Source organism: Staurois parvus, unplaced genomic scaffold (assembly GCF_062004578.1).
Source record: "Staurois parvus isolate SC_StPar_1 unplaced genomic scaffold, SC_StPar_1.0 ptg000243l, whole genome shotgun sequence".
Taxonomy (NCBI): domain Eukaryota; kingdom Metazoa; phylum Chordata; class Amphibia; order Anura; family Ranidae; genus Staurois; species Staurois parvus.
In genome coordinates, this window is record NW_028318039.1 from 16,699,324 (window position 1) to 16,725,449 (window position 26,126).

General features: G+C 41.5%; 1 protein-coding gene across 1 annotated transcript in view; it reads right to left on the reverse strand.

The window, feature by feature from the left end:
* Positions 1-26,126, reverse strand: part of UGGT2 (UDP-glucose glycoprotein glucosyltransferase 2) — a gene marked incomplete at its 5' end in the record, with an annotated part of 518,844 nt that overhangs the window by 415,785 nt on the left and 76,933 nt on the right. The window contains 2 exons of the mRNA XM_089680491.1: positions 8,564-8,714; positions 14,699-14,790. Coding sequence (XP_089536617.1) covers positions 8,564-8,714; positions 14,699-14,790 — 243 coding nt within the window. The remainder of the gene's footprint in view (positions 1-8,563; positions 8,715-14,698; positions 14,791-26,126) is intronic.

The window sequence follows — 26,126 nt, forward strand, 5'->3', positions numbered from 1 at the left end:
ACAATTATTCAACCCCTTAAAGACTACCACTCTGAAGAACAGAGGTTCATACAGGTGCTTTCCATCAGGTATTGAAAACACCTGTGGATGTCACCGAGCAGCAATCAAGCATAATAAGCACCAATTAGGCAGCTTTAAAATGACTGTGATACTCAGCTCCTTCTAGACATTTACTGGTGTGGTTACAAACATGGTGAAGGCAAGAGAATGGTCCAGGAAGACAAGAGAAGAGGTGATTTCTCTTCACAGGAAGGGCAATGGCTATAAGAAGATTGCAAAGATGTTAAACATACCAAGAGACACCTTAGGAAGCATCATTCGCAAATTCAAGGCAAAGGGCACTGTTGAAACGCTACCTGGTCGTGGCAGAAAGAAGATGCTGACTTCGACTGCTGTGCGCTACCTGAAGCGTAGAGTGGAGAGAAGTCCCCGTGTGACTGCTGAGGAACTGAGAAAAGATTTGTCAGATGTGGGTACAGAAGTTTCAGCCCAGACAATAAGACGCACACTGCGTAATGAAGGCCTCCGTGCCAGAACTCCCAGGCGTACCCCCTTGCTGTCTCCAAAGAATAAGAAGAGTCGACTGCAGTATGCCAAAAGCCATGTGGACAAACCACAAAAGTTGTGGGATAGTGTTCTGTGGACTGATGAAACAAAATTAGAACTGTTTGGGCCCATGGATCAACGCTATGTTTGGAGGAGGAAGAACAAGGCCTATGATGAAAAGAACACCTTGCCTACTGTGAAGCATGGTGGAGGGTCAATCATGCTTTGGGGCTGTTTTGCTTCTGCAGGTACAGGGAAGCTTCAGCGTGTGCAAGGTACCATGAATTCTCTTCAGTACCAGGAGATATTGGATGGAAACGTGATGCAGTCCGTCACACACCTGAGGCTTGGGAGACGTTGGACCTTTCAACAGGACAATGATCCCAAGCATACCTCCAAGTCCACTAGAGCATGGTTGCAGAGGAAAGGCTGGAACATTTTGGAGTGGCCATCGCAGTCACCAGACTTAAATCCGATTGAGAACCTCTGGTGGGACTTAAAGAAAGCAGTTGCAGTGCGCAAGCCTAAGAATGTGACTGAACTGGAGGCCTTTGCCCATGAAGAATGGGCGAAGATACCCGTAGATCGCTGCAAGACACTTGTGTCAAGCTATGCTTCACGTTTAAAAGCTGTTATAACTGTAAAAGGATGCTGTACTAAGTACTAAGATTGAATGTCACTTGGGGGTTGAATAAAACTGATAATGCTGTGAGCACAGAAAAGACATTTGTGGTTATTTCATTATAACTGTTATGTTATATTTGTCTGACCTACAAGTGCCTCTTTAATGTAAATGTAAGCAAGATGACTGAATGATCAAAAGCAATGTCAAACTGGCCAAAACACTCAATTTCAGTGGGGGTTGAATAATTTTGGCCACAACTGTATAACCCACATAGTCATGAATAGTCTGCTCTGTGTCCCGTGACGTATGATAAAGAAAAAGTTTGACTGTGGATGTTAATTTCAGATATATCGTGACAGCCCAAACCACATACAAAGAATGTAGGGCCTTGTCCCCCAGCGACCGAGGCCTGGGGAAAAAAAAACAAAAAAACAGGCACGCTGTTACAGAACTGTGAAAAAGACAAAATACAGTGTCCTGGTTCATATGGAAAGCCAAAACAACCCTCGGCAAAAATTATGGCTGAAGTCAAAGAACCACCTTTTCATAGTTAAGTACCAGATATGGCTCCCTGTGAGAAAGAACTGCCAGTTCTCACACTATTTGTGCTGAAGTAATGACAACCAAGAACACAAGCTTCCATGTCAAAAGGACTAAAAGGAAGGCCCCCGAACCAGTTAAAATGGTGGTTTCTTTAAAACAGACAGAACCAGACTGAGATCCCACAGAGTCAAAGGTGAAGAATAATATGCGTGATACTCTGAACAAAGGCATGCACTAAGAAATAGAAAGAAACTGGCCTTTGAAAAAGTGCAGCCAAGGATGAAATTTTACTCTTGTTTGTACTGAAGCCCAGCCTCATATCAGCCCCCAACTGAAGAAAATTAAAATACAGCCCACAAAATACTTGCAAGGATAAAATCCCCTAGCCTCACATCAGGCCACATAGGGCTTGCAGGTCCTGGCTCTCAACAGTGTGGGAATGACCACCTCAGGCACTCCCATACCCTTCAAGACTCTTGCTTCAATAGCCATGTTGTCAAAGCCAGAATGGAAGGTTAGACCTTGTAAGAGAAGGTCTGGGTAGATTGGAAACATCCAGGGTGCATTCACCGACATATTCACAAAGTCGCAATAACATGTTCTTCCGGGTTAGACTGGTGCAAACAAAATCACTGGTGTTCCCTTAACCCGATTCCTGCAAAGCAGAGGCTGAAGAAATTAATAGCTGAAAAGGACACATCAGAAAGAACTGGTTATCTATCACAAATGCTTGAGGATCCCCAATTCTGGCAATGAACCTGGATGCCAACCGTTTTGCATACAGTGTGCCCCACTGCTGACAGAGCCTTGAATACCTTCTGGGTGGAAAGCCTACTCTCCTGGTGACAACTATCATCGGCTGAAGAAGCCCATCCGTCAATTTTCTACTCCTGGAATGTGAACTGCAGCCAGTGTGGGAACATGGAGCTCTGCCAATTAGATTTGGCCCAAACAGGCGTTCCCTATGAAAAGGAAAACTTGCTAACAGCTTCTTGCAGGGTTACTCTGGAGATCGATATTTCACCCAAAGAATTCTGTGGATATGTACAGAGAAAGTCCCAAGTAAAAAATCTGCTGAATAGAGTCCCTAAAGGCATCTACAGCAAAACAAAGACACTGAGGAAATTCTGCTAATCCTTTTGCCTAGCTTAGCCTCACTATCCACAGAGTCTAAGCCTCTGGGGAGCTGCATCACTCCAACCTTAAGGCTCTGGCAGAATCAGAGAGCTGCAACTGCAGGCTGTAACGCAGTACCCGCTAGCAAAAAGACACCTTCAGAAAAGTTTCCAGGCATTTGTTGGCTGCATCTTTAAATACTGGAACATCATCCAGTAAATAAGTAAGGATTTTATTGAGATAGGAAACTGCCGCATGTACCAAGACTATACTCCATTTCTTTGTGAATTCCTCCTCCATTGGGTATAGGCACATCTGTTTGGTGGAGCAAACACTGTAAGGGTGGGCACAATCTGCATATACAACCTCCTTGAGAAGAGGGTGCAAAGGAAATGACTGGGAATATTGAGGTGGCTGCCATGACCGCAGTGGTAGAACCTCAGAAAACGGCAACGTCAGACCATTTCAGCGAGAAAAATCACAAAAGTATTTTAGGTCAGAGTTAAACTTTGGGGCTCCTTGGGTGTAGTGTCCTCAGATAATTGTGCAGAGAGCTGCGTAGCAGTGACCATCAGCTTCAAACACTGGCAAAAAAACTGAGGTGCTTCCTGTATTGGAAGGGTTATATAGGAGAGAATTTCTTGTCTTTTTGACAGTGTGCAATCACCTGTAGGTGGTGCTTAACCCTGTGAGGAAGCAAAATCAAAGCTGCTCTGTCCTGTGATATGCAATGAAGAAACTGGCTCTTTGTTTCCTGTCTTTTTATTATTAGAATTATGCACACTAGAATGTCTAAAAAAATGCATAAAACAAATAAAAAAACTATAATATTTGTAACATGTATGAAAGGTCAGTCTGTATTTGCTGCCTTTTATGGGGCAAAGGCAACATTCCCTAACATTCAGTCCTAAGAGAAAAGGCCTAATGAACATTAAACCAGAAGACTATTCAATCAATAAAGAAAATAGCCTAACACTATAAACTAAAAACATTTGACCAGAGGAGAAAATAACATGAAGGAAACCTCTGCACAAAGTGTATGTAGATTCCTGTGCTCACCACTCACCATGTAATGAATCAGCTAATGCAGACATGGAAATGCTTTAAAAAAATGATAGTGTTGCAAAGATGAAACTCTGCTGTCTGAATTTAAGCCACCCTTTTCTTTTTTGCACATTTTCTTGCATGGTTGTTGCATGACAGAACAGGGCAGCCCATTCACATGAGTTCAAAAGAATAGGGACTGAGAAGTTTTGCAGGGAGTATGAGGTGCTGAAGCCAGTAATTCTGTTTTAAAACTAGAGAGGTTCAGAAGGTTGGGGGGGGGAGACGTTTAAACTAGGATGTGAGGAGAGGAATCAGTGATTTATATCATGCATTGAACTAGTGTCAAACTTTGCACTGGAATTCAGATGTGGGCAAAGTTGAGGGGGGGGGGGGTGTTTGGGGCTCAATCCAGAGGACAGAGAAACTAAAGTATACAAGACCAATGTTAGCAGGCTTGCTGAATCTAAGTGTAACCTAAGAGCAAGTATGTACACAAATGCTAAAAGTCTGGTTAATAAGATGGAAGTACTGGAACTTCTGATACTTTGTGTGAATATCATAAACTTGGTTTAACAGCTCACATGACTGGCTTGTGACTATCCAAAAGGTACACACTGTTTTGGAGAGTCAGCGGTTTGTCTGTCTATGAGGATAGTGAATATAAGGGATGACATTGCTAGTGGGGCATGTGTGACTATATCTTCCGATGGACAAAACAAAAAGGTACAATAATTGTGGATATTTGCTATAAATCTCCTAACTTTAAGGATGAGGGGAAAAAAACACATCTCCTTTCACAATTAGAAATAGTGCGGAGGAAAGGCAATGTTATAATCATGGGAGACTTCAACTTTCCTGATATTGATTGGGCAGAGGGAACCGCAGCTGAATGGTGGAAGCCCCAACTAGAAATGATGCTCTGCAGGACCTACTAGTTTTAAACAACATAGAACTGATTGCAGATGTGGACGTAAGGGATAATTTAAGCAGCCACAATCACATTGTAATTATGTTTGCCATACATTATAGGAAAGGAAGACATAAGGGATGGATTGTGGTTGAACTGGATGGACTTTTTTCAGCTAGACGAACTATGCAACTATATAATAACACTACATTTCAAAAGAGCCACCTTTACTAAGTTGTACTCCCTATTACATGACACTAAATGGGATTAAATTCTGGTAACAAAGAACACTGAAGAAAAGTGGGAGTGCTTAAAGGACACATGCATTCCACTGGTCAACAAATATAAAAGCACAAAAGTGAAACCTGGGTGTCTACTTACTAACATAAAAAAGGTATGTCGATGAGAAAAGGCAGTCCTTCAAAAAAAAAAAAAATATTTAGAATATAAAACTACAAAGAATGCAATAAGAAATGCAATAGCATGATCAGGGCAGTTAAAATAGAACATGAAATTAAGAATTAAAAAAGAATCCCCCCCCCTTTTTTTTAAATACAATAGTAAGATGCCCCATAAAGCATGATCAGGGGAAGTTGGTCACAAGTCATAGGGAGAAGGCAACTGTATTACACTCTTCTACTCAGGTTATACGAATGAGAAAGAGGTGTATAATAAGACAATGGGGACAATTCACTAAAGGTTATCGCATGCATTTTGTTGGTCAGGTGACCACTTATCACATGCGATACTGAAAGTGTCAATTCACTATTGCTAGTATGCGGTATTTACCGCAAATAGCAATAACACTCAGTAAATACTGCATAAAAAGACCTTAAAGTCAATTCACAGAAGGAATTAATCAAATGCATGTGGTAATTAGGTATCAAGGCATGCGGTATGTACTGGTCGTTAAAAAGTCACGTCCTTAGCAACCAATGAGTCATCAGCTGTCAGCGGGGTTACCCATGGAGGCGCATGCTTTGATAAAGGTATGGTATAGATTTTGGGAGGGGGGCCTAGCCATTTTTTTTTTATTTTGGCATGGGGGTTCAGCTCAAAATCCATACCAGATCCGATGGGCTTTTTATGGATGGGGGGGACCCAACGTCATTTTATTCCCTTAATTTTTAATTTCCGGAATAAATTTGTGCTTTCTGTTTACATTCAGCTGACAACTCATCACATTACCGCATGTCTTCACTGCTAAATACCATGACTAACTCATGCGGTATTTTAGTAGCACTTTATAGTGAATGCCAACTTATTTTTAAAAATGCTGTGTGGTATCTTACCGCAGACTTGGATGCGGTAAGATATCAGTTTGTAAACTGTCCCCAGTAAGAGCCCATTCTCACTTGTACAACTTGTCATGAGACTTTGGGGTCCAAAGTCACATGACAAGTCACACCCCATGTTTCCCACTTAGTACCATTCATATCTGTGCGACTTCAAGTCGCTGGGACATGAAAGTAGCTCCTGTGCTACTTTGGTCTGACTTTCATGTGACTTTTGGGCCAAAGACTTCAGTGTAAACCCTCCAAAGTCACTTGAAAGGTGCACCTGAATGATATACATACGACTTTCAAGTCGTAGAGTACAATTATCCTTGGTCAAAGTTTCACCAAAGTTGCACTCATCCAATGTCACATCAAATCGCACTGTAAAGTCGCAATGAAAAATTGCATGATTTTGAAATCACACAAATGTGAATGAAGCCTACAAGTTAATGAAAAGCTATAGTGAAAGTACCCTTGTGGCTGACTGAAACCAGTGTTCTCAAAAAACTTGGCCATCCTATAGCCACATCATTATTAGCAATTTGTAAGGACAGCTTACTGACTCGAATGGTACCAGCAGATTGGTTGAAAAGTAAACATGGTACCAATTTTCCTAAAAAGGGCCAAGATATATACCTGGAAGCTACAGAGCAGTCAGCCCAACATCAACAGTAAGTAAGCTATTGGAAGGAATGATAAGGGACCAAACCCAAGAATTTGTCAATGAAAAATGTATAATTAGTAGTAACCAACATGAATTTATGAAAGTCCACTCATGCCAGATCAACCATTTAGCATTCTTTAAATAGGTAAGCCATAAATTGGATAGAGAAAGGCCTTTGGACATAGTACGTATATCTAGAATTTGCCAAAGCAATACAGTACTCCATAAAAACTTAATTTATAAATTAGGTCTTTTGGCATTGATGATGTTATATTTACCTAGATAGAAAACTGGTTGCAGGAGCACATCCAGAGAGTACATGGTTAATGGCATATTTTCTGAATGGTCTAGAGTGTTGAGCGGGATGACCCAAAGGCTCTGTCCTGGGACCAACTCTGTAACTTTGAAATAAAAGATCTAGAGTTTGGAATAAGTAGTTCAATCTCAGTGTTTGCTGATGGTACAAAGCCAAACATGGCAATAACGTCACAGCAGGATATAGTAAGTTTACAAAAAGACCTCAATAAAAATTGTGGGGTGGGCAGCTATATGGCAGATGAGGTTTTATATAAAAAAGTAAAAGTAATGCACTTGGTAGCTAAAAATATGAATGCAAATTAATCGCTAGGGGAGAACCTCTGAGGAAAATTGAGGACGGTAAAGGATCAGAGGGTCCTGATATATCCCAGACTCAGCAATAGCATGCAATGCCAAGCTGCAGCAAGCAAGGCTAGCAGACTATTGGCATGGATTAAAAAGGGTATTTACTATCTCTTGGGCCACCTAAAGTCTGGTGCTTTCTTGACGACCTATATATACTATCGCTGTAGCATTGCTCAACTTATCCCTTACAGGGATGTCCTATAGCTGCACTGACCATTGTAGCAGAGCAAGGTAAATTGCCCTCAATTCCAGTATGTTGGTGGGTAATGACTTTTTCTGTGGTCAGCAAATCCCCTGAACCAAAGGATTATCCAGACCACCCTATCACAGCAGGCTGTGGTCTGTAAACATGACCCTGCAAGATAGAGTGAGAAAATGATTTTCCAATCTCGAGCATCCGTGAAGAGGTACAAATGTCCAGACACAGTCTTGTGCTGGGGAGCAACGACACAGGGGAATCCAACGACTGTGTGTCCCCCTGTCCCATACCACCAAGACATTTGATTGGAAGGGCCTGGATTGAAACTGGACAAAGGGAACTGCCTTAAAGGAGGCAACCATCTTTCCCAGAACTCTAATGCAAAGGTGAATCAAGGAAGTGACAGTGTTTTGAGCAAGTCCACTTCAGAGGCTTTGGCATTGTTTGAGAAAGTGTTGTACCTATCTCAACAAAAATCATAAAATAACTTGTTTCTACAGGTTATTTTAATAAAAGATTATTTTGCATCTTGGTGTGCGGCATCCATGTTGCTAATACAATACATTTTTGAGTACAATTCCCAAATATATCCGTTATCAACTATGTTTGGGATCTGCAGAGGATCTTGAGCACCTGGGCGGAAAGGGATCCTCTGCAGAGTACATTGTAAATGGAGTATATAAAACCACCAGGCCATGGCTCACATTGTCTAACTGAATTCTCTGACCATCATCCATTAAGGGATTAGTCACTCTTACGACCCATTCATGTGTGTGTAAATTTCAACTTAAGTTCAGCTTTATAAAACAGGCTTTTACAACAGACATATTATTTAAACATATGGGAAAAATATACATATGGATACACAGACATACATACAAAAAGACGATATATCCCCTTTAACCTTAATCGCCAGTACATTACTTAAGGTAATGCAAGCATTTTTTAAATACAATATGTACTCTGAAATACTCACAGTAATAGCTGAATTACGGATATCTAAGGCATAACTTTCTTCTCCTGCATGTACTTGCAAGTGTAAGTACTTGACGATATCCTCATTTTTTATTCCCAAAACAGACAGGCCATGTAGAGCTTTTGCTTCATTTTTCAAAATATCCAAGATACTTAAAATAAATAAAAAGGGAAGCAACGTTTTCTAAAGCATCAATATTTCATCAATAACATTATGCATCTTATGAATATTACGAACACCACCATAATCAAATTAATGCTCCATTAAGATCAGCACATTCTGGGAACATGCACAGACATGTACATCTCCATGCGCGTTCCCGGAACATGCAAAAACCTTGCATTGTGCTTATGCAACCATTAATGGTTAATGGCATCCCAAATGTGGGAAGCAAACACTTGTTATGCCGCATGGCAAAATGCACAATTAAAAAAAACAAACAAACTAGAGTACAGCAAAATGAGCTACTCTGCCAGGTTAGTCACGCATAGGGCAGCCCATTTTAACCAATGGGCTGCCCTATACATGCCAGGTGAAAAAAGCGCAAAAAACACATTTCAAAAAAGCTAGATGTAATGGGGCCTTATTTTGAGCACTCACCGTGTTTTTTTTTTAACTTCTAAAATTAATTTTTGATTTTGTTTTTTTTTTTAACTCTCTGAAACATCAAGCATTTTAGCTTCCTCCAACAACACTCAACTCTCTAGTGTTGCCAGAAGGGGAGATTGGAATTGTGATGGGCACAGCGTCAGACCTCAGCCCTTCTCACCAAACTCGTGATCGAAGGACTAGCCAATCTAAAACCGCGATGTCACGTGCGTAACAATGCCACACCCAGCTGCACCCTGCACACCGATTTTCCAGCTAATTGGACCACAATCGATGTACCAGCACCCTGAATGCGATTGTTACTGGGTCAGGTTAATTACGCAATTAACCCTTCACACTGCCACCACCTCCTTTTTATACAGAGAAAGAGGAAACTCAGCAATACACTAGGATGATTGGTTAACCGTCAGTATCCCGCTATCTCTACAGACCGGCTATACAGAGAGTTAAACACTCATAGTAGCGCTCTTCAGCGGCAGGGATTCATAAGTTACATTCAGGAGCTATAGAAACAGTTCAACACTTTCAGAAAGTAAGATTTATTACCAAAAGGTTAAAAGGGTGCAGTAAAAATATTTACAGAAAGAAGATGTAACCAATTTACACACACATATATATATATATATATATATATATATATATATATATATACATACAGAGCATAACAGCACAGCAAACAGATAACAGAAAAGAGTTTAAAAAGTTAAAGTACTTGCCAGTCAGCCTTGGTTTTAAGCAGCTTCAAGTTTCATGACCAAAAGGATGCTTTGATCTCCCACTGTTAGTTTCGATGTTAAGGCAGGGAGATCTTCTCTCTCTCTCTCTCTCTCTCTGCGAGATGTTGAACGCAGGAGGTTCTCACTTCTCTGTCTACACACAAAACCTAACAGCCTCTTTTTTCTACTCAAAATCAACGGGGTGTCTCTTCCCACAATGGACAAGCCAAGCCTTATTTGGCAAAGAATTGTTAGGCAGGGGCTCAACATCATATGCTGATTGCATTCCTGAGGGAGGGGGAATGAGGGGATGACATTAAGACTTCTTGACACAGTGATATCTGTGCCTGCCTCTGGTGTCCACGGCTTCTACACCCCCCCCCCCCCTCTCAGGTGACTGCATATTAGTTTAAGAAAAATACCAAAATGCAGAAGTTTGGAGCAAAATGGAGAACTGCACCTCTCGGTGTGTATGATTGTGACAGGAATATCTCCATAAAACATGCTAAAATCGACTGCAAAGCTGGTCATTTTTTCTGGTGAGTGAATAGGTTTTTGGGGTATTTCAATTGACTCATATGCATTTTAAGCGGAAACCTGGAGCCATGAAGGACAGGACTTCAGAGAAATGCAGCTTGTTACATACATTTTTTTACATAAAATTGTAGTTCCATATATGCCAATGGAATAGTACACATCCACTGAGATCAAGACATTAAAAAAAACCAAAACATTTTATATATATATATATATATATATATATATATATATATATATATATATATATACACACACACACACACACACACACACACACACACACACACACACACACACACATATGTATACACACACATACAGGTGAAACTCAAAAAATTGAAAATTGTGCAAAAGTTAATTTCACTAATGCAACTTAAAAGGTGAAACTAATATACGAGATAGACCCATTACATGCAAAGCAAGATAGTTCAAGTCGTGATTTGTCATAATTGTGATGATTATGACTTACAGCTCATGAAAACCCCAAATCCACAATCTCAGAAAATTAGAATATTGTGAAAAGGTGCAATATTCTAGGCTCAAAGTGTCCCACTCTAATCAGCTAATTGCGCCATAACACCTGCAAAGGGTTCCTGAGCCTTTAAATGGTCTCTCAGTTTGGGTCAGTAGGAATCACAATCATGGGAAAGACTGCTGACCTGACAGTTGTGCAGAAAACCATCATTGACACCCTCCATAAGGAGGGAAAGCCTCAAAAAGTAATTGCAAAAGAAGTTGGATGTTCCCAAAGTGCTGTATCAAAGCACATTAATAGAAAGTTATGTGGAAGGGAAAAGTGTGGAAGAAAAAGGTGCACAAGCAGCAGGGATGACCGCAGCCTGGAGAGGATTGTCAGAAAAAGGCCATTCAAAAGTGTTGGGGACTTTCACAAGGAGTGGACTGAGGCTGGAGTCAGTGCATCAAGAGCCACCACACACAGATGGATCCTGGACATGGCCTTCAAATGTCATATTCCTCGTCAAGCCGCTCCTGAACAACAAACAACGTCAGAAGCGTCTTACCTGGGCTAAAGAAAAACAGACCTGGTCTGTTGCTCAGTGGTCTAAAGTCCTCTTTTCTGATGAGAGCACCTTTTACATCTAGTTTGGAAACCAAGGACCCAGAGTATGGAGGAAAAATGGAGAGGCACACACTGCAAGATGCTTGAAGTCCAGTGTGAAGTTTCAACAGTCTGTGTTGATTTTGGGAGCCATGTCATCTGCTGGTGTTGGTCCACTGTGCTTCATTAAGTCCAGGGTCAACGTAGCCATCTACCAGGAGATTTTGGAGCACTTCATGCTTCCTTCCGCAGACGAGCTTTATGGGGATGCTGACTTCAATTTCCAGCAGGACTTGGCACCTGCCCACACTGCCAAAAGCACCAAAACCTGGTTCAAGGACCGTGGGATTACTGTGCTTGATTGGCCAGCAAACTCGCCTGACCTGAACCCCATAGAGAATCTATGGGGCATTGCCAAGAGAAAGATGAGAGACATGAGACTGAACAGTGCAGAAAAGCTGAAGGCTGCTATTGAAGCATCCTGGTCTTCCATAACACCTCAGCAGTGCCACAGGCTGATAGCTTCCATGCCACGCCGCATTGAGGTAGTAATTGCTGCAAAAGGGGCCCAAACCAAGTACTGAGTACATATGCATGCTTATACTTTTCAGAGGTCCAATATTGTTCTATGTACAATCCTTGTTTTATTGATTGCATGTAATATTCTAATTTTCTGAGATTTTGGATATGGGGTTTTCATGAGCTGTAAGCCATAATCATCACAATTATGACAAATCACAGCTTGAACTATCTTGCTTTGCATGTAATGAGTCTATCTCATATATTAAACCATATAAATGCTGCGCTACATTCAAAATTAAAGTGAATGTGGAATCCAATAATATAAATCAATATAGTGACAATATTATGTAAATAAATATATAAGTGCTTAATGATAACAAAAATTATCACATCAAACACCCCAAAAAAATTATAAAAACACAAACTAAAATCTATACGCATGTGCATAAATTACACATACATATAGTTATATCACACGTGCAAATGTGAAGTGAAATAATGGCTTATTAAACGCACAGAAAAACAAATCTATAAATGTTGAAGGTGAAAAAAATGTGAAGTGAAATAATTGCTTATTAAACGCACAGAAAGTCCAATTAAATGTTGAAGGTGAACAAAAATGATAACGGTGTTTCCAATAATACTGCAAAGTGACCACAGGTGAACCAAATCGTGCAGGTATCTGAGTGTAGATAGAGCTTGTGAATCCAACCACCTTCTGGATTAGCCTCTCACCTCATCCCTTCGACCCTTGCGGATCAAAGAGCAATAATGGATCCCTCTCACAGATCCTCCAGGCACCACAGCCTTCCAGAAACGCTTTTCAAATTTCAATAATCCCACTCAAGCTCTTCTCCAGGTATAGGTGAAACATCAATCCCTGTGCAGGCTTCGTAGTCCATTGGTCTGTCTGTATGACACTCCACTGCGCCACATACGTGTTGATCCCAGCAGTGACAGCACTCCACTGAGAGAAAGCGACACAGAGCGCTGAAAGACACTCAAGTGAGAAAGTGAGTGTCTTTCAGCGCTCTGTGTCGCTTTCTCTCAGTGGAGTGCTGTCACTGCTGGGATCAACACGTATGTGGCGCAGTGGAGTGTCATACAGACAGACCAATGGACTACGAAGCCTGCACAGGGATTGATGTTTCACCTATACCTGGAGAAGAGCTTGAGTGGGATTATTGAAATTTGAAAAGCGTTTCTGGAAGGCTGTGGTGCCTGGAGGATCTGTGAGAGGGATCCATTATTGCTCTTTGATCCGCAAGGGTCGAAGGGATGAGGTGAGAGGCTAATCCAGAAGGTGGTTGGATTCACAAGCTCTATCTACACTCAGATACCTGCACGATTTGGTTCACCTGTGGTCACTTTGCAGTATTATTGGAAACACCGTTATCATTTTTGTTCACCTTCAACATTTAATTGGACTTTCTGTGCGTTTAATAAGCAATTATTTCACTTCACATTTTTTTCACCTTCAACATTTATAGATTTGTTTTTCTGTGCGTTTAATAAGCCATTATTTCACTTCACATTTGCACGTGTGATATAACTATATGTATGTGTAATTTATGCACATGCGTATAGATTTTAGTTTGTGTTTTTATAATTTTTTTGGGGTGTTTGATGTGATAATTTTTGTTATCATTAAGCACTTATATATTTATTTACATAATATTGTCACTATATTGATTTATATTATTGGATTCCACATTCACTTTAATTTTGAATGTAGCGCAGCATTTATATGGTTTATATTCACTTGATCACTGGTATATGATTTAATGCTAGCAGCTGTTTGGGGTTCATATATTTTATGTGTATTATTTAAAACACTATATTTGGAGCGCAGGAGGGTCACACCACTATTGCTATCTCATATATTAGTTTCACCTTTTAAGTTGCATTACTGAAATAAATGAACTTTTGCACGATATTCTAATTTTTCGAGTTTCACCTGTATACACACACACACACACACACACACACACACACCGATCAGCTGTAACATTATGACCACTGACCAGTAAAGAGAATAATATCTTGTGACAATGGCACCTGAAAGTGGTAAGGATATATTAGGCAGTAAGTGAACATGTTGTCCCTGAAGTTGATGTGTTGAAAGCAGAAAAAAATTGCCATTGCATTTGTTGTTTATGGGGCTGCATAGTCGCAGACCGGTCAGGGTGCCCATGCTTACCTGTGTCCACAGCCACAAGTGCATACAATGGGCATGTGAGCATCAAAACTGGATGGAGCAATAGAAGGTGGCCTGGTCTTATGAATTATGCTTTCTTTTACATCATGTAGATGGCCATGTGTGGGGGTGTGTGTGATTGCGTTGCTTACCTGGGAAAGAGAGGGACCAAGGATGCAGTATGGAAAGAAGGCAAGCCGGCAGAGGCAGTGTGATGCCAAAAATAAGGTCAGGGTTTTGGCCGACTCATTATTACTTGAACATCAGCCCTCCAAACTTGCCTCCCCACCATGGGATCATGTCCTGGGAGTGGTCACATGACTAGCCACTATATAGAGCCCAAATATAAAACACTAGCCAAATAGTGGTTTACATCACTATTTTATAAATCCAAATGCTTTTCACATTCAAAATAGTAGCTCAAATTATCTACATAAAAACACCTTAACTACAATTCTACTTGTTTAATACCAATACAAAATAATTTTTACCTGAATGAATTATGAACATCTAGGTCAATCTGAAGGCCATTTATATAGAGACTTGCATCCCCAGGCTGGATCCCATATGTGTCAGCTAGATGCTGTCAGAAGAAAAAGAATAAAACCTTAAAACACCAAGGAATTTACTAAGGCTGGAACAGCTGTGCATGGCAACCAATCAGCTTCTAGCTTTCATTTTCAAAGCTTAAAGCAGAACTAAATACCTGAAAACATTTCCACTGGATGCGGCAGTTACATATCTCACCTCCAGCTGTCATCTTCTCCAGCCACAGTTTGTTAGGAATGCATATTCAGCAGTCCATGCGCAGCTTAGTATACATTCAACAGAAGACTGCGAGCAGGCAGGTAAGTATGTGTTATTGCAGAGGAGACCAAGCATATCTCTTGTGCAATAAAGTGCTGTCTACTCACACTTGTTTAGGATTAGTTCCGCTTTAACAGAACAAGCTGAAGCTATAAGCCAATTGGTTACTCTGCACAGCTGTTTTCTGTGCAGATTCTGTCAGCCCCAGTTCCCCTAGTGTATCTACAGTGGATATAAAAAGTCTACACATCCCTGTTAAAATGTCGGGTTTCTGTGATGTAAAAAAATGAGACAAAGATAAAAAATGAGACAAAGAAATCATTTCAGAACTTTCCACCTTTAATGTGACCTATAAACTGTACAACTCAATAGAAAAACAAACTGAAAATAATGTGATTGTATACATGTGCACACGCTCTTATAACTGGGGATGTAGCGGTGTTCAGAATTAAGCAATCACATTCAAAATCATGTTAAATAGGAGTCAGTACACCCGTCATCATTTAAGAGTGCCTCTGATTAACCCCAAATAAAGTTCAGCTGTTCTAGTAGGTCTTTCCTGACATTTTCCTAGTCACATCCTACGGCAAAAGCCACGGTCCGCAGAAGTCTTCCACAGCATCAGAGGGATCTCATTGTTAAAAGGTATCAGTCAGGAGAAGGGTACAAAATAATTTCCAAGGCATTAGATATACCATGGAACACAGTGAAGACAGTCATCACCAAGTGGAGAAAATATGGCGCAACAGTGACATTACCAAGAACTAGACGTCCCTCCAAAATTGATGAAAAGACGAGAAAAAAAATTGTCTGGGAGGCTGCCAAGAGGTCTACAGCAACATTAAAGGAGCTGCAGGAATATCTGGCCGTACTGGCTGTGTAGTACATGTGACAACAATCTCCCGGCAAAACAGAAGCCTTTTCTTACGAAGAAAAACATCCAAGCCTGGCTAAATTTTGTAAAAACACATCTGAAGTCTCCCAACAGCATGTGGGAAAATGTGCTCTGGTCTAGAAGCCAAGGTTGAACTTTTTGGCCATAATTCCAAAAGACGTTTGGCACAAAAACAACACTGCACATCACCAAAAGAACACAATACCCACAGTGAAGCATGGTGGTGGCAGCATCATGGTTTGGCACTGTTTTTCTTCAGTTGGAACTGGGGCCTTTGTCAAGGTAGAGGGAATTATGAACAGTTCCAAATACCAGTCAACATTGGCACAAAACCTTCAGGCTTCTGCTAGAAAGCTGAACATGAAGAGGAACTTCATCTTTCAGCATGACAACGACCCAAAGCATACATCCAAATCAACAAAGGAATGGCTTCATCAGAAGAAGATTAAAGTTTTGGAATGGCCCAGCAAGAGCCCAGACCTGAATCCGATCAAAAATCTGTGGGGTGTTCTGAAGAGGGCTGTGCACAGGAGATGCCCTCGCAATCTGACAGATTTGCAGTGTTTTTGAAAGGAAGAGTGGGCAAATATTGCAAAGTCAAGATGTACCATGCTGATAGACTCATACCCAAAAAGACTGAGTGCTGTAATAAAATCAAAAGGTGCTTCAACAAAGTATGAGTTTAAGGGTGTGCACAATATGCAACCTGTCAGGGATCTCCTCGATCCCTGCCGCGATGGTCCCGGCGCAGGCGCACTGCTCCACCTAGTACACGGGCACTAGGTCCGGGCCGGCCGCGGCGTTCGAGCTCGCGCATGCGCAGTAGAAGCCGCGGCCGCCCGCTGGGCACCAATGGCAGCGCAGGGCGGGATATTTAAATGTCCCTGAGCTGTCATTTCGTTGCCGTCTGGTCTTACCTGCTTCCTGTGTTCCTGTACCTAGTAAGTTATTGACCCGGATTGCCTTTGACCTTGCTGATTTCTCCTGCCCAGACCCTTGCTTGCCTGACCTCTCTCCCTGGATGCCCCTTATTAGATCTGACCTCCTGCTGCTGACCTGACGTGTGACCCGACGATTCTCTGCCTGCTCCCTTGTACCTTACCGTCCTCTACAATACCGACTCGGCCTGTCTGACTACGCACTTGCTCAGCCATCCATCCATCCCATCGGGGTCACCCGACCTCCTCACATCTGGCTCTCCCTGGTTGGAGCCCCTGGCGAACACCACTACCACTGACAGGTGTGCTCAGTAGAGGCGACCTGGTCTCGGGGTACTACAAGTCCATCCCCACCATCAGGGGCCCTGGTGAACAAGTACCCTGGGGCTTAGACTCCGCGCTCTGGGCACGCCTGACCAGTGGAGTGCTAGTGGTGCCGCTCGGCGGTCCCTCACACAACCATACCATTTTAGTTTTTTATTTTTATTTCCCTCCACCTAAAAGATTTCAATTTGTTGTTCAACTGAGTTGTACAGTTTATAGGTTACATTAAAAAGGTGGAAAAAGTTCTGAAATGATTTATATCTTTGTCTCATTTTTTTACATCACAAAAACCTGACATTTTAACAGGGGTGTGTAGACTTTTTATATCCACTGTATATAATTTAGTACATACCACTAAAACACACGTAAAAGGATGACACAAAAGCAGGACAAGCCAATATAGCCACAAAACTACAACAATTATAAGACTCTAAAGATTACAACACAATGCAATCAATACAAAAGTGGAAAAATCACAACTACATCCAAGTGTTTAAATGAAAGCAAAAAAACCCTTCTAGCACATTCAGTAATAAAAAGCTATTTTACACACAAAAACAGATTGTCATTAATACCGTGACAAATAAATCCCCAAAAGAAAATGTCCACAGATCACAAAAAAAAAAAGTTAATAATGCAAAACAAAGCACATTAAGACCCAGAGAAAAAGCTTTTGTTAACTTTCATTTGCAAACAGTCTTATGTGATACATACAATGTAATGAAAATTTAACAAACTATTTTTTTCAGATGACCTTTCTAGCAATGCCATGATTTCATAGGCTACCTAGCAGCTGGGATGCTATTTTGACTAAACCCAATCATCATAATATTTTCTGCTTTTAACACCTTTGTCATCGTTCTCCCTTCATTACGCTTTGGTGCTCGACTTTCATTATCTCAAATGGGAATGATTCCGTTCTGCACAGCTGGAGCCACCATTCCCTGCTGCTAGATGGATGTTCTATAGGCACTACTTCGCCAATGCCAATTTAATGCCTGCATATACTCAGGCTTAGAAACTTTTAGTGCTATTCACTTGGGGAAGCTGAATATAAAAAAATGACAACACAACTCATAAGGGCTTCTGTCCAGCTTGTATCCTTTTAATTATCTATTCATTGCACTTATTTTCACATTTTCCAGGCTTCCAGCAAGTTAAATGCATGTAATATTGAATCTTTGTGCGGCTAAGAGAGATAGAATGTGCATATAATGTCAAACAGGCATCTGGGGTTTTAACTACCATTTATACACAAATTAAACACATAGCTCTTGTGAACTTAAATTTGCAAAAACAAACAAAATTATAATATTTCAACATTAATAAGATACCTGGACACAATTTCTTAGCAAGTGTCTTTAATGAGCAAAGACAGTAATTCTTTTCTGAAAATATGCACTCTGTATTGGCCATCTAGTATTCACTGGAATGAAAGGGCAGCAATGATACCCATGTAAGTTGCTTAATTGGAAATAATAGCCATACTGTATGTCGTGTAAAATATTCCCCAAGCATTACACGATCAACAATGTGACCCACTGACATGAGACAAGTAGGGATAAATGGGCATATTGTAGGTGAAATAGATATTTATAACACCAGGCAATATTCTTCCAGATTCTAGCTGTCCCGTTGTAGTGACCATTTGCTCCCTGTAAAACCCATTTCCTGTACTATGCTGACAAAAGTGGAAGCCAGCATTGTCTTATTTACTGTAGCCCATTTCTCTAAATTCTTGACTTGTGTGTCCATAGATGCCCTTTTGCACGCTGCTGCTGTTAAAATTGGTTATTTGAGCAGCTGTGAACTTCTTGTCAGCCTAAATAAATTTATTCATTGTGCTCTAGGTTTACATGCCCACAGAATTGAAGCTCCCATTTTTTTTTTTTTTTGCATCATTTTCCAACACTAGAAACTGTAGAGCTTGAAGATTTTGTGAGGTAAGCAGTTTGTGAGATTCTGCAACTACCACATCTGATAGACAATCACACAACATAAGTTGCTTCATCACACATACTGTACCTTTAACAAAGTAGTACTAAAGCCTCAACCTTTACAACAGAAACATCTGTATAGACTTTTACCATACGGGACTAAACCATTCTTTCACAAGCAGCTCAAAACCACTTTTTTCAGCTGCGTTTTTAGCCATATCCTGCAGGTTTTTGTGTATGGTTTCCCCAAACCTCCAGGTGGGGAAGTGTGCACTCCTAATTTCACCAGGTATAATTCTCTGAACTACATGTCCCATCATTCTTTGTGCTAGTGAGCATACATTGCCCTGCACTTATAAAATTTCCCTGATGTGGGAAAGTTGCTAGTGCCAACACACAAAGGCAACTCGGACTACAAAACAGAAGGAATGCTCTTTGTTCCTCCTCCAAGAGAAGGGATTGGCAGTGGCTCCCAAAGCAGATACTTGAAAGTTGATTTAAACACTTCCCTTGGGGATGGAGCAAAGGAGTGCAATTCTGTGTGCTCCCCTCTTGGGCTGCCTGTGCATGTTGGTGCAGGCAGCACCATCACATCTTACTATAGTGAGATGCTACTTTCGCCCTGATCCGTATCAAAGACGCATATATGTTTGTGCCACATTTTCCATTCATTTCAATGCAGAGGTGTGTTTTTTGGAGCTTTTTTTTACTGCAACAAACCTGCACAAAAAATGCAGCAAGCAGGATTTTAAAAATTACAGCAGACCTGCAATGGATCAGTGTGAAGAGTTCATGATTACACAGCCACACATTTTTCTTCGTATTTTTTTTTTTGTAACGCAAACATGGAAGAAAAAACGCATCAGTGTGAAAGCAGCCCAAGGTAAAGGAGCCACCCTGAAACATGAAAGCAGGGCCAGCAAAAAGAAGACCAGCTGAATGGGGTGGGAATGCCAACTTCAAAATATTAAGAAGCAAAACCAATTGCAAGTTTTAACCTCAGCATTAGAGATTAAAATAACTGAAGGCTTTAACATCATTATAACAATCAGGTACACCAAACAGAATGGCCACAGAGTATTTTGCAACAAAGTATGTTTGGAATTTTTACATAAGGAAGGCCTAAGTAAACATCCTGCTTCTTACAATGGGGTGCCCCAAGGGTTCAACTGACAAAACAAGGCGTAAAGCCTAGTACAAACGAATGATCTTTCGATTTTCCACGAAAGTGCATATCATGATGTAGTCAGAATGGCATTGACTTGTATGAAAATTCTCGTCTGGCAAAGGCAAACATAGCTACGTACTAGTGTAGTAGAAGAGGAAATGTAGGGTTGTTCTATGCTTTTGAGCATGCACATTTTCTATTTAAGTATTTTCATATAATTACTGTACACATTAAATGAAAAGCAGACGTTGTGTTCACATACAATGGAAATCTTTTAGCCTGCACCTTCAGTTTTTGTTGACGAAAAGTTGGAATCAGCTGTCGAGAGTACTATACTAATGATCACATAATCAGTTGATCGTTCGTTGTACGGACATTTTTGTACGATTTTCTTATCCTGTTTATGGGCCCTAAGGGAGACAGGGAGGAAGCCCTGACTAGTCCCACAACAAATAGGAAAGGTATTGGGAGTGGAAGCTGGAATATTTTCCAAAGCAAGTGGATCAGCATAATGTGCTTGGATCCAAGTTATAAGGTTATATCCAAATCCCCATTTAAGAAGAACAAAGAAAAGGTACTCCAGTGAAAGGCTGTCAAGTGCGTTCTTAATGTTAAGGTATAATAAACATATATACATATAATGAAAAAGAGACTGGAGCTTTCTAGATTTAGTTAAATCTATGAGATGAAGATGACTGATATTATCTTCAGCTTGGCAGGTAGGTGTGACTCCTACCTGGTCAAAGTTAGCCATTATTAGAGTTCCAATAGGAGGATATGAATTTTGCCAATAGTTTAATGTCAATAATTATCAAGGAAATAGGTCTTACGTTAGACCAAAGAGTGCCATCTGTGGAAGTATATCAATAGCTGCTGTAAGAGATTCTGCACAAAATTGTTCCATACCAAGAAGACTATTAAAAGTTGAAACTAATCTAGGAGCAAGGCACTCAACAAACCTTTTATAATAGATGGCAGTGAAACCATCAAAACAAGGTTGTTTGCCAGTTTTGAGAGATTTAACTGCAGTTTGGACTTCTAAAAAGAAAATTTATTTTTCAAGAATAGAGTTGGAGGCAGGTGAAATCTGAGGAAGGGTAATATTCGGAAAAAAGGGCATTTGCCAATGATTAATTTTTAACCTTTTAGTTTGCAGAGAAGAAAAACGCAAGACAAATGAATTTGAAAAATGTAAGTGATTTTCAGAAAGTTACTTGTTAGTTGACCAGCATGGATTTCAGAAAGTTACTTGTTAGTTGACCAGCATGGATTTGAGTGGTAAAGTTTAAAGAGTGGGGTGGAGCGGCAAAGCTGAAGTGCCAACAAGGTATCTGGTTTGTTTCCTATATTAAAGTATTGGAACTTCGTCCAACGTAGTTTCTCTGCTAGATGCCAACCTAAGATGCAGGGAGACCTCTTTAGCCATTTCTGTGCTGTACATATATCCCAACTTACTCTTCTTCATGCAAAAGGCAAATGTTCTACTTTGCGTTAGCTTGGAAGCCTATGCAACTGCCCCCATTCTATACAGTCTCTCCTTTGGCTTCCACCCTCTGGGCGCAAAATGCTTTCTAGTCCGATTACTTCCCATTCTCTCAGAGTGTGGGATTCAGTTAAATATTCCGGAAAACTTCTACCTCCTCCTCTTCCTTTATTTCCTTCTTGGGTAAACTCTTTTTTTATTATTAGTTGTGAATTTCCTAGAAACTTTACATGGTGGCAGAGCAAGAAATTGACTTGCTTATATGATCTCCTCTATCCTTCTGGTTTAAAGTCCTTTGATTCTCTCAAAGAATCGCATAACATACCACCCAAATAACTTTTTTGATATGTTCAAATTAAAAATTACACACCTTCTTTGTTATTCGGATACTTCTTTTCGGAGTACACCTTTTGAATGCGATCCACTTGCCCTGGGTATTATTTATACTATCTGCCCACTACTATTAATATCCAGTTTTTCCTGACCACCTAGTTATGTCTAGTCGGGCTTCTGACAGTGAAATCGACATCACTCAGGAATACTGGCGAAATATAACCTAAAGACTCATTCACACCATGGTGCAGAGACGTCAGTTTTTCTGCAAGCTTTCTGCAAGGGCACAACAAAATCAATTGTTCTCTATGTGCCCTGTTCACACAACACTGGTATCACATGCAGATTTTTTCTGTGCAGGAATGTGCAGCACGTATAAAACTCATTGAAGTGTGCATGAAAACTGATGAAAACTGAGTCACAGATTTCACTTGCAGAGACATCAGTTTTCATCAGTATTTCTGCACGCATGGTGTGAACAAGGCCTTAGACATATATGGTGGGGCTGTTGTGCAGCAGTGCTTCTGGTCCTGAATTTATTAACTTGTTCACAGTATACTATCCTAGATAAGCCCTTATGGAATCAACCACTTGAAGCTCTGTTGGGTAAAAAACACAGCTGATTGTTCTAAAACAGAATTTCGCTTACTCTCCTTTATTTTTACTGAAGCAAAGCAAACCATTGTAAAATGTTTTGAAAAACCTACTATCCTTTTTGAAGTACAGTACTTATTACCCGCATTAAACTTTGCTTGACATATGGGAAAGATGGCAGTCACGTTAGATGGCAAGATAACCCAAATTTCTTAAAAATATGGGAAGCTTGGATCTCTACATACTAGCAGACTTTGATTGTACACTTTTAAATAATTTAAACTTTGATACATGATCTACAGATATGTGAATCATCCTAATCCTTCTCACCTTCCCCTCCCCTTTCCTCCCCCTTTTATTCATAGGTCTCCATGAACCACCAACCACTGAGAAGGCCTTGTGCAATTCTATTTGCACAATATACTTTTGTCCTGGTGATACATTCCTTTTGGAACGTCCCCTCCCCCTTTCTATTAAACACTTGAACTCCGGAAGGATTTACCCCCTTCATGACCAGAGCATTTTTTGCTATTCCGCATTGTGCTACATTAACTGGCAATTGCTCGGTTTTGCAACACTGCACTCAAACTTTATATCTTTTTTTCACACAAATAGAGCTTTCTTTTGGTTGCATTTAATAAACACATTTTTTTTAGCTTCTGTTATAAAATTTTGCAAGCAAATAATCTTTCTTCATAAATTTAAGTCAAAATGTAGTCGGTTACTTTTTTTGGTAAAAATAACCCAAATCAATGTATATTATTTAGTCTGTGTGAAAGCCATAGAGTCCACAATCTATGGTATATATACTGTAGAGAAGAAATGTGATCAATCCAGAAGTACTGACTGCTTTCTCTCTTCTTTTTTTATTTTTTACGTACTGTCGTTCAAGTAGTTCAGTGTTACCATGGACACTCCTCTACTCGGGAAGCTCGAGAAGGAAGAGAAGGAAGGAAAGGGAGGGTGATCAAGGATTTTTTTTTCTTTACACTGTAATTGCTTGTCACAATGATGAGCACTGTAACAGCAATTGTCTTAACTGTCACAAATGGCTTTCATTCATTGTTCACAATTGTAAGGCTGTGATTGGCCCACAGCTATAACATAGTGCAGGGTGCTGCAATTGGCCCAGGTATCATGTGATCACTTGTGACCAACCACAGATCACACACAGTAATAAACAATGATGTCACAAATGGATTCCATTCATGACCATTGTTTGCAGAGACATGTGATTGAACAATTATGTGGTATATGGGTTGCTCACAGTGGCTCAATACTGAGCACCGCAATCCCCTGTGTCTAATGGTTTCTGTGTGTATGAGCACCACAGCATATGGGTACATCTTGGTGCCTGGGGAAGCCGCCCACCAGCATTAAATGTACTGTGGGCATTCGGCAAGTGGTTAATATTAGTGGTGCACCGAAATAAACATTCTGGTGCCAAAACTGATACCGAAAATTCAGAATGCACATGGCTTCAAACCAAAACCGAAATGACTGCATATGTGGGGGTGGGGAGGCTAACATTTTTACCATTATTTTTTAGCTTTCACTATAGCTCCAAGTAGGAGCTGTTATTTTCCCCACTGGGTATTGTGATTGGGTGAGCCCACTCCTTTGTTTCCTATAGCGGCGGGGAGAAAGACAGCTCCTTCTTGGAGCTATAATGAAGGAAATTATAAAAAAAAAGCCAGTAATTACATTTAAAAACCAGCATTGACATAGCGGCAGCCAGTAAGGGATCCTGCATGTATACACTGCTCCCTCCTTGCATACATTGCTTCCCCCACCCTCTCCCCCCTACAAAGAGGACCTTTCACTCATATACCTAACCTCCTCCTTTGCACTTGCACAGTGCATACAATCCACCACCCACTCCGACGGAAATATCCTGGACCTTGTCTTCTCCAACCGCTGCGCTCCCCACAACCTCACTAACACCCCCTTCCCTCTCTCTGACCACAACCTGATCACCTTCTCTATCTCCTCGTCCTCCAACGCCTACCCCTCCAAATGTCACACTACTACCAGCCGTAACCTCCGCAACCTTAACCCTGCCTCCCTCCACGCTGCAGCTGATCAACTCCACGACCACATCCTCCCCCTGTCCTGCCCCGACTTGGCTTTGACTGCCTACAACAATGCGCTCTCAACAGCCCTTGACTCACTAGCGCCTTTAACCACACGCAACATCAGCCCCCGACCGCTCCAGCCCTGGCAGACTGATCACACCAACACCCTCAAACGACAAAGTCGTGCCCTGGAGCGACTATGGCGCAAAACCAAATCCCAACAAGCCTTCACCCGCTACAAATCTGCCTTCCGCACCTACACCTCCTCCCTCCATGCTGCCAAACAGGACTACTTCTTGACCCTCATCAAGGCCCTCTCCTCCAATCCTCTCCGACTCTTCTCTGCCTTCAACTCTCTACTCTCTCCACCCCCACCTCCACCCAGCACCTCACTCACTGCCCTTGAGATTGCCAATCACTTCAAAAACAAAATTGACACAATTCGCAAGGACATTGCCGCAACTCACACGCCCTCTCAACCCGTCCCCTCTCACACAGCTACCCCCTTATCCCCCCTCCCCCTCGACACAACCCGCAGGGACTTCGTCGCTGCTCAAACTCTCTCCAACCCCCTTCACCCTCACTCAGCTACCCCCTCATCACCCCTCTCCCACAGCCCCACCACTGCTCTGACCTCCTCTTCCACCCCACCCTACATTCCTCATACTGAAGCTCCCCCCACACTCCGCACCTTTGACCTTACTACCATCGAAGAAGTCTCCAAGATCCTCTCTGATGCCCACCTCACCACCTGCCCCCTCGACCCTATCCCCTCACAACTCCTACGACCTTCCTCCTCCTCCATCCTACGCTCCCTCACCCACATCTTCAATCTCTCCCTCTCCTCAGGCACTTTCCCCTCCCCTCTGAAACATGCACACATCACCCCCATACTTAAAAAGCCCTCCCTGGACCCCAATGACCCGAACAACCTCAGACCCATCTCCCTGCTCCCATTTACATCTAAACTCCTCGAGCGCCTAGTCTAAACCCGCCTATGCTCTCACCTCAACGACAACAACCTCCTCAATCCCCTACAGTCCGGCTTCCGTCCCCTACACTCCACCAAAACTGCCTTACTCAAACTCTCCAACGACCTGCTAACCGCCAAAGTTAATGGCCACTATTCAGTGCTCCTACTCCTTGACCTCTCTGCGGCCTTCGACACAGTTGACCACCCCCTCCTCCTCAAAAAACTACACTCCCTCGGCCTCAGAGATTCTGCTCTCTCCTGGCTCTCATCCTACCTGTCACAACGCTCCTTCAGCGTTACCTATAATGCTACCACCTCCCCCTCACTCCCCCTCTCTGTTGGGGTCCCTCAAGACTCTGTCCTTGGGCCCCTTCTCTTCTCCACCTATACCT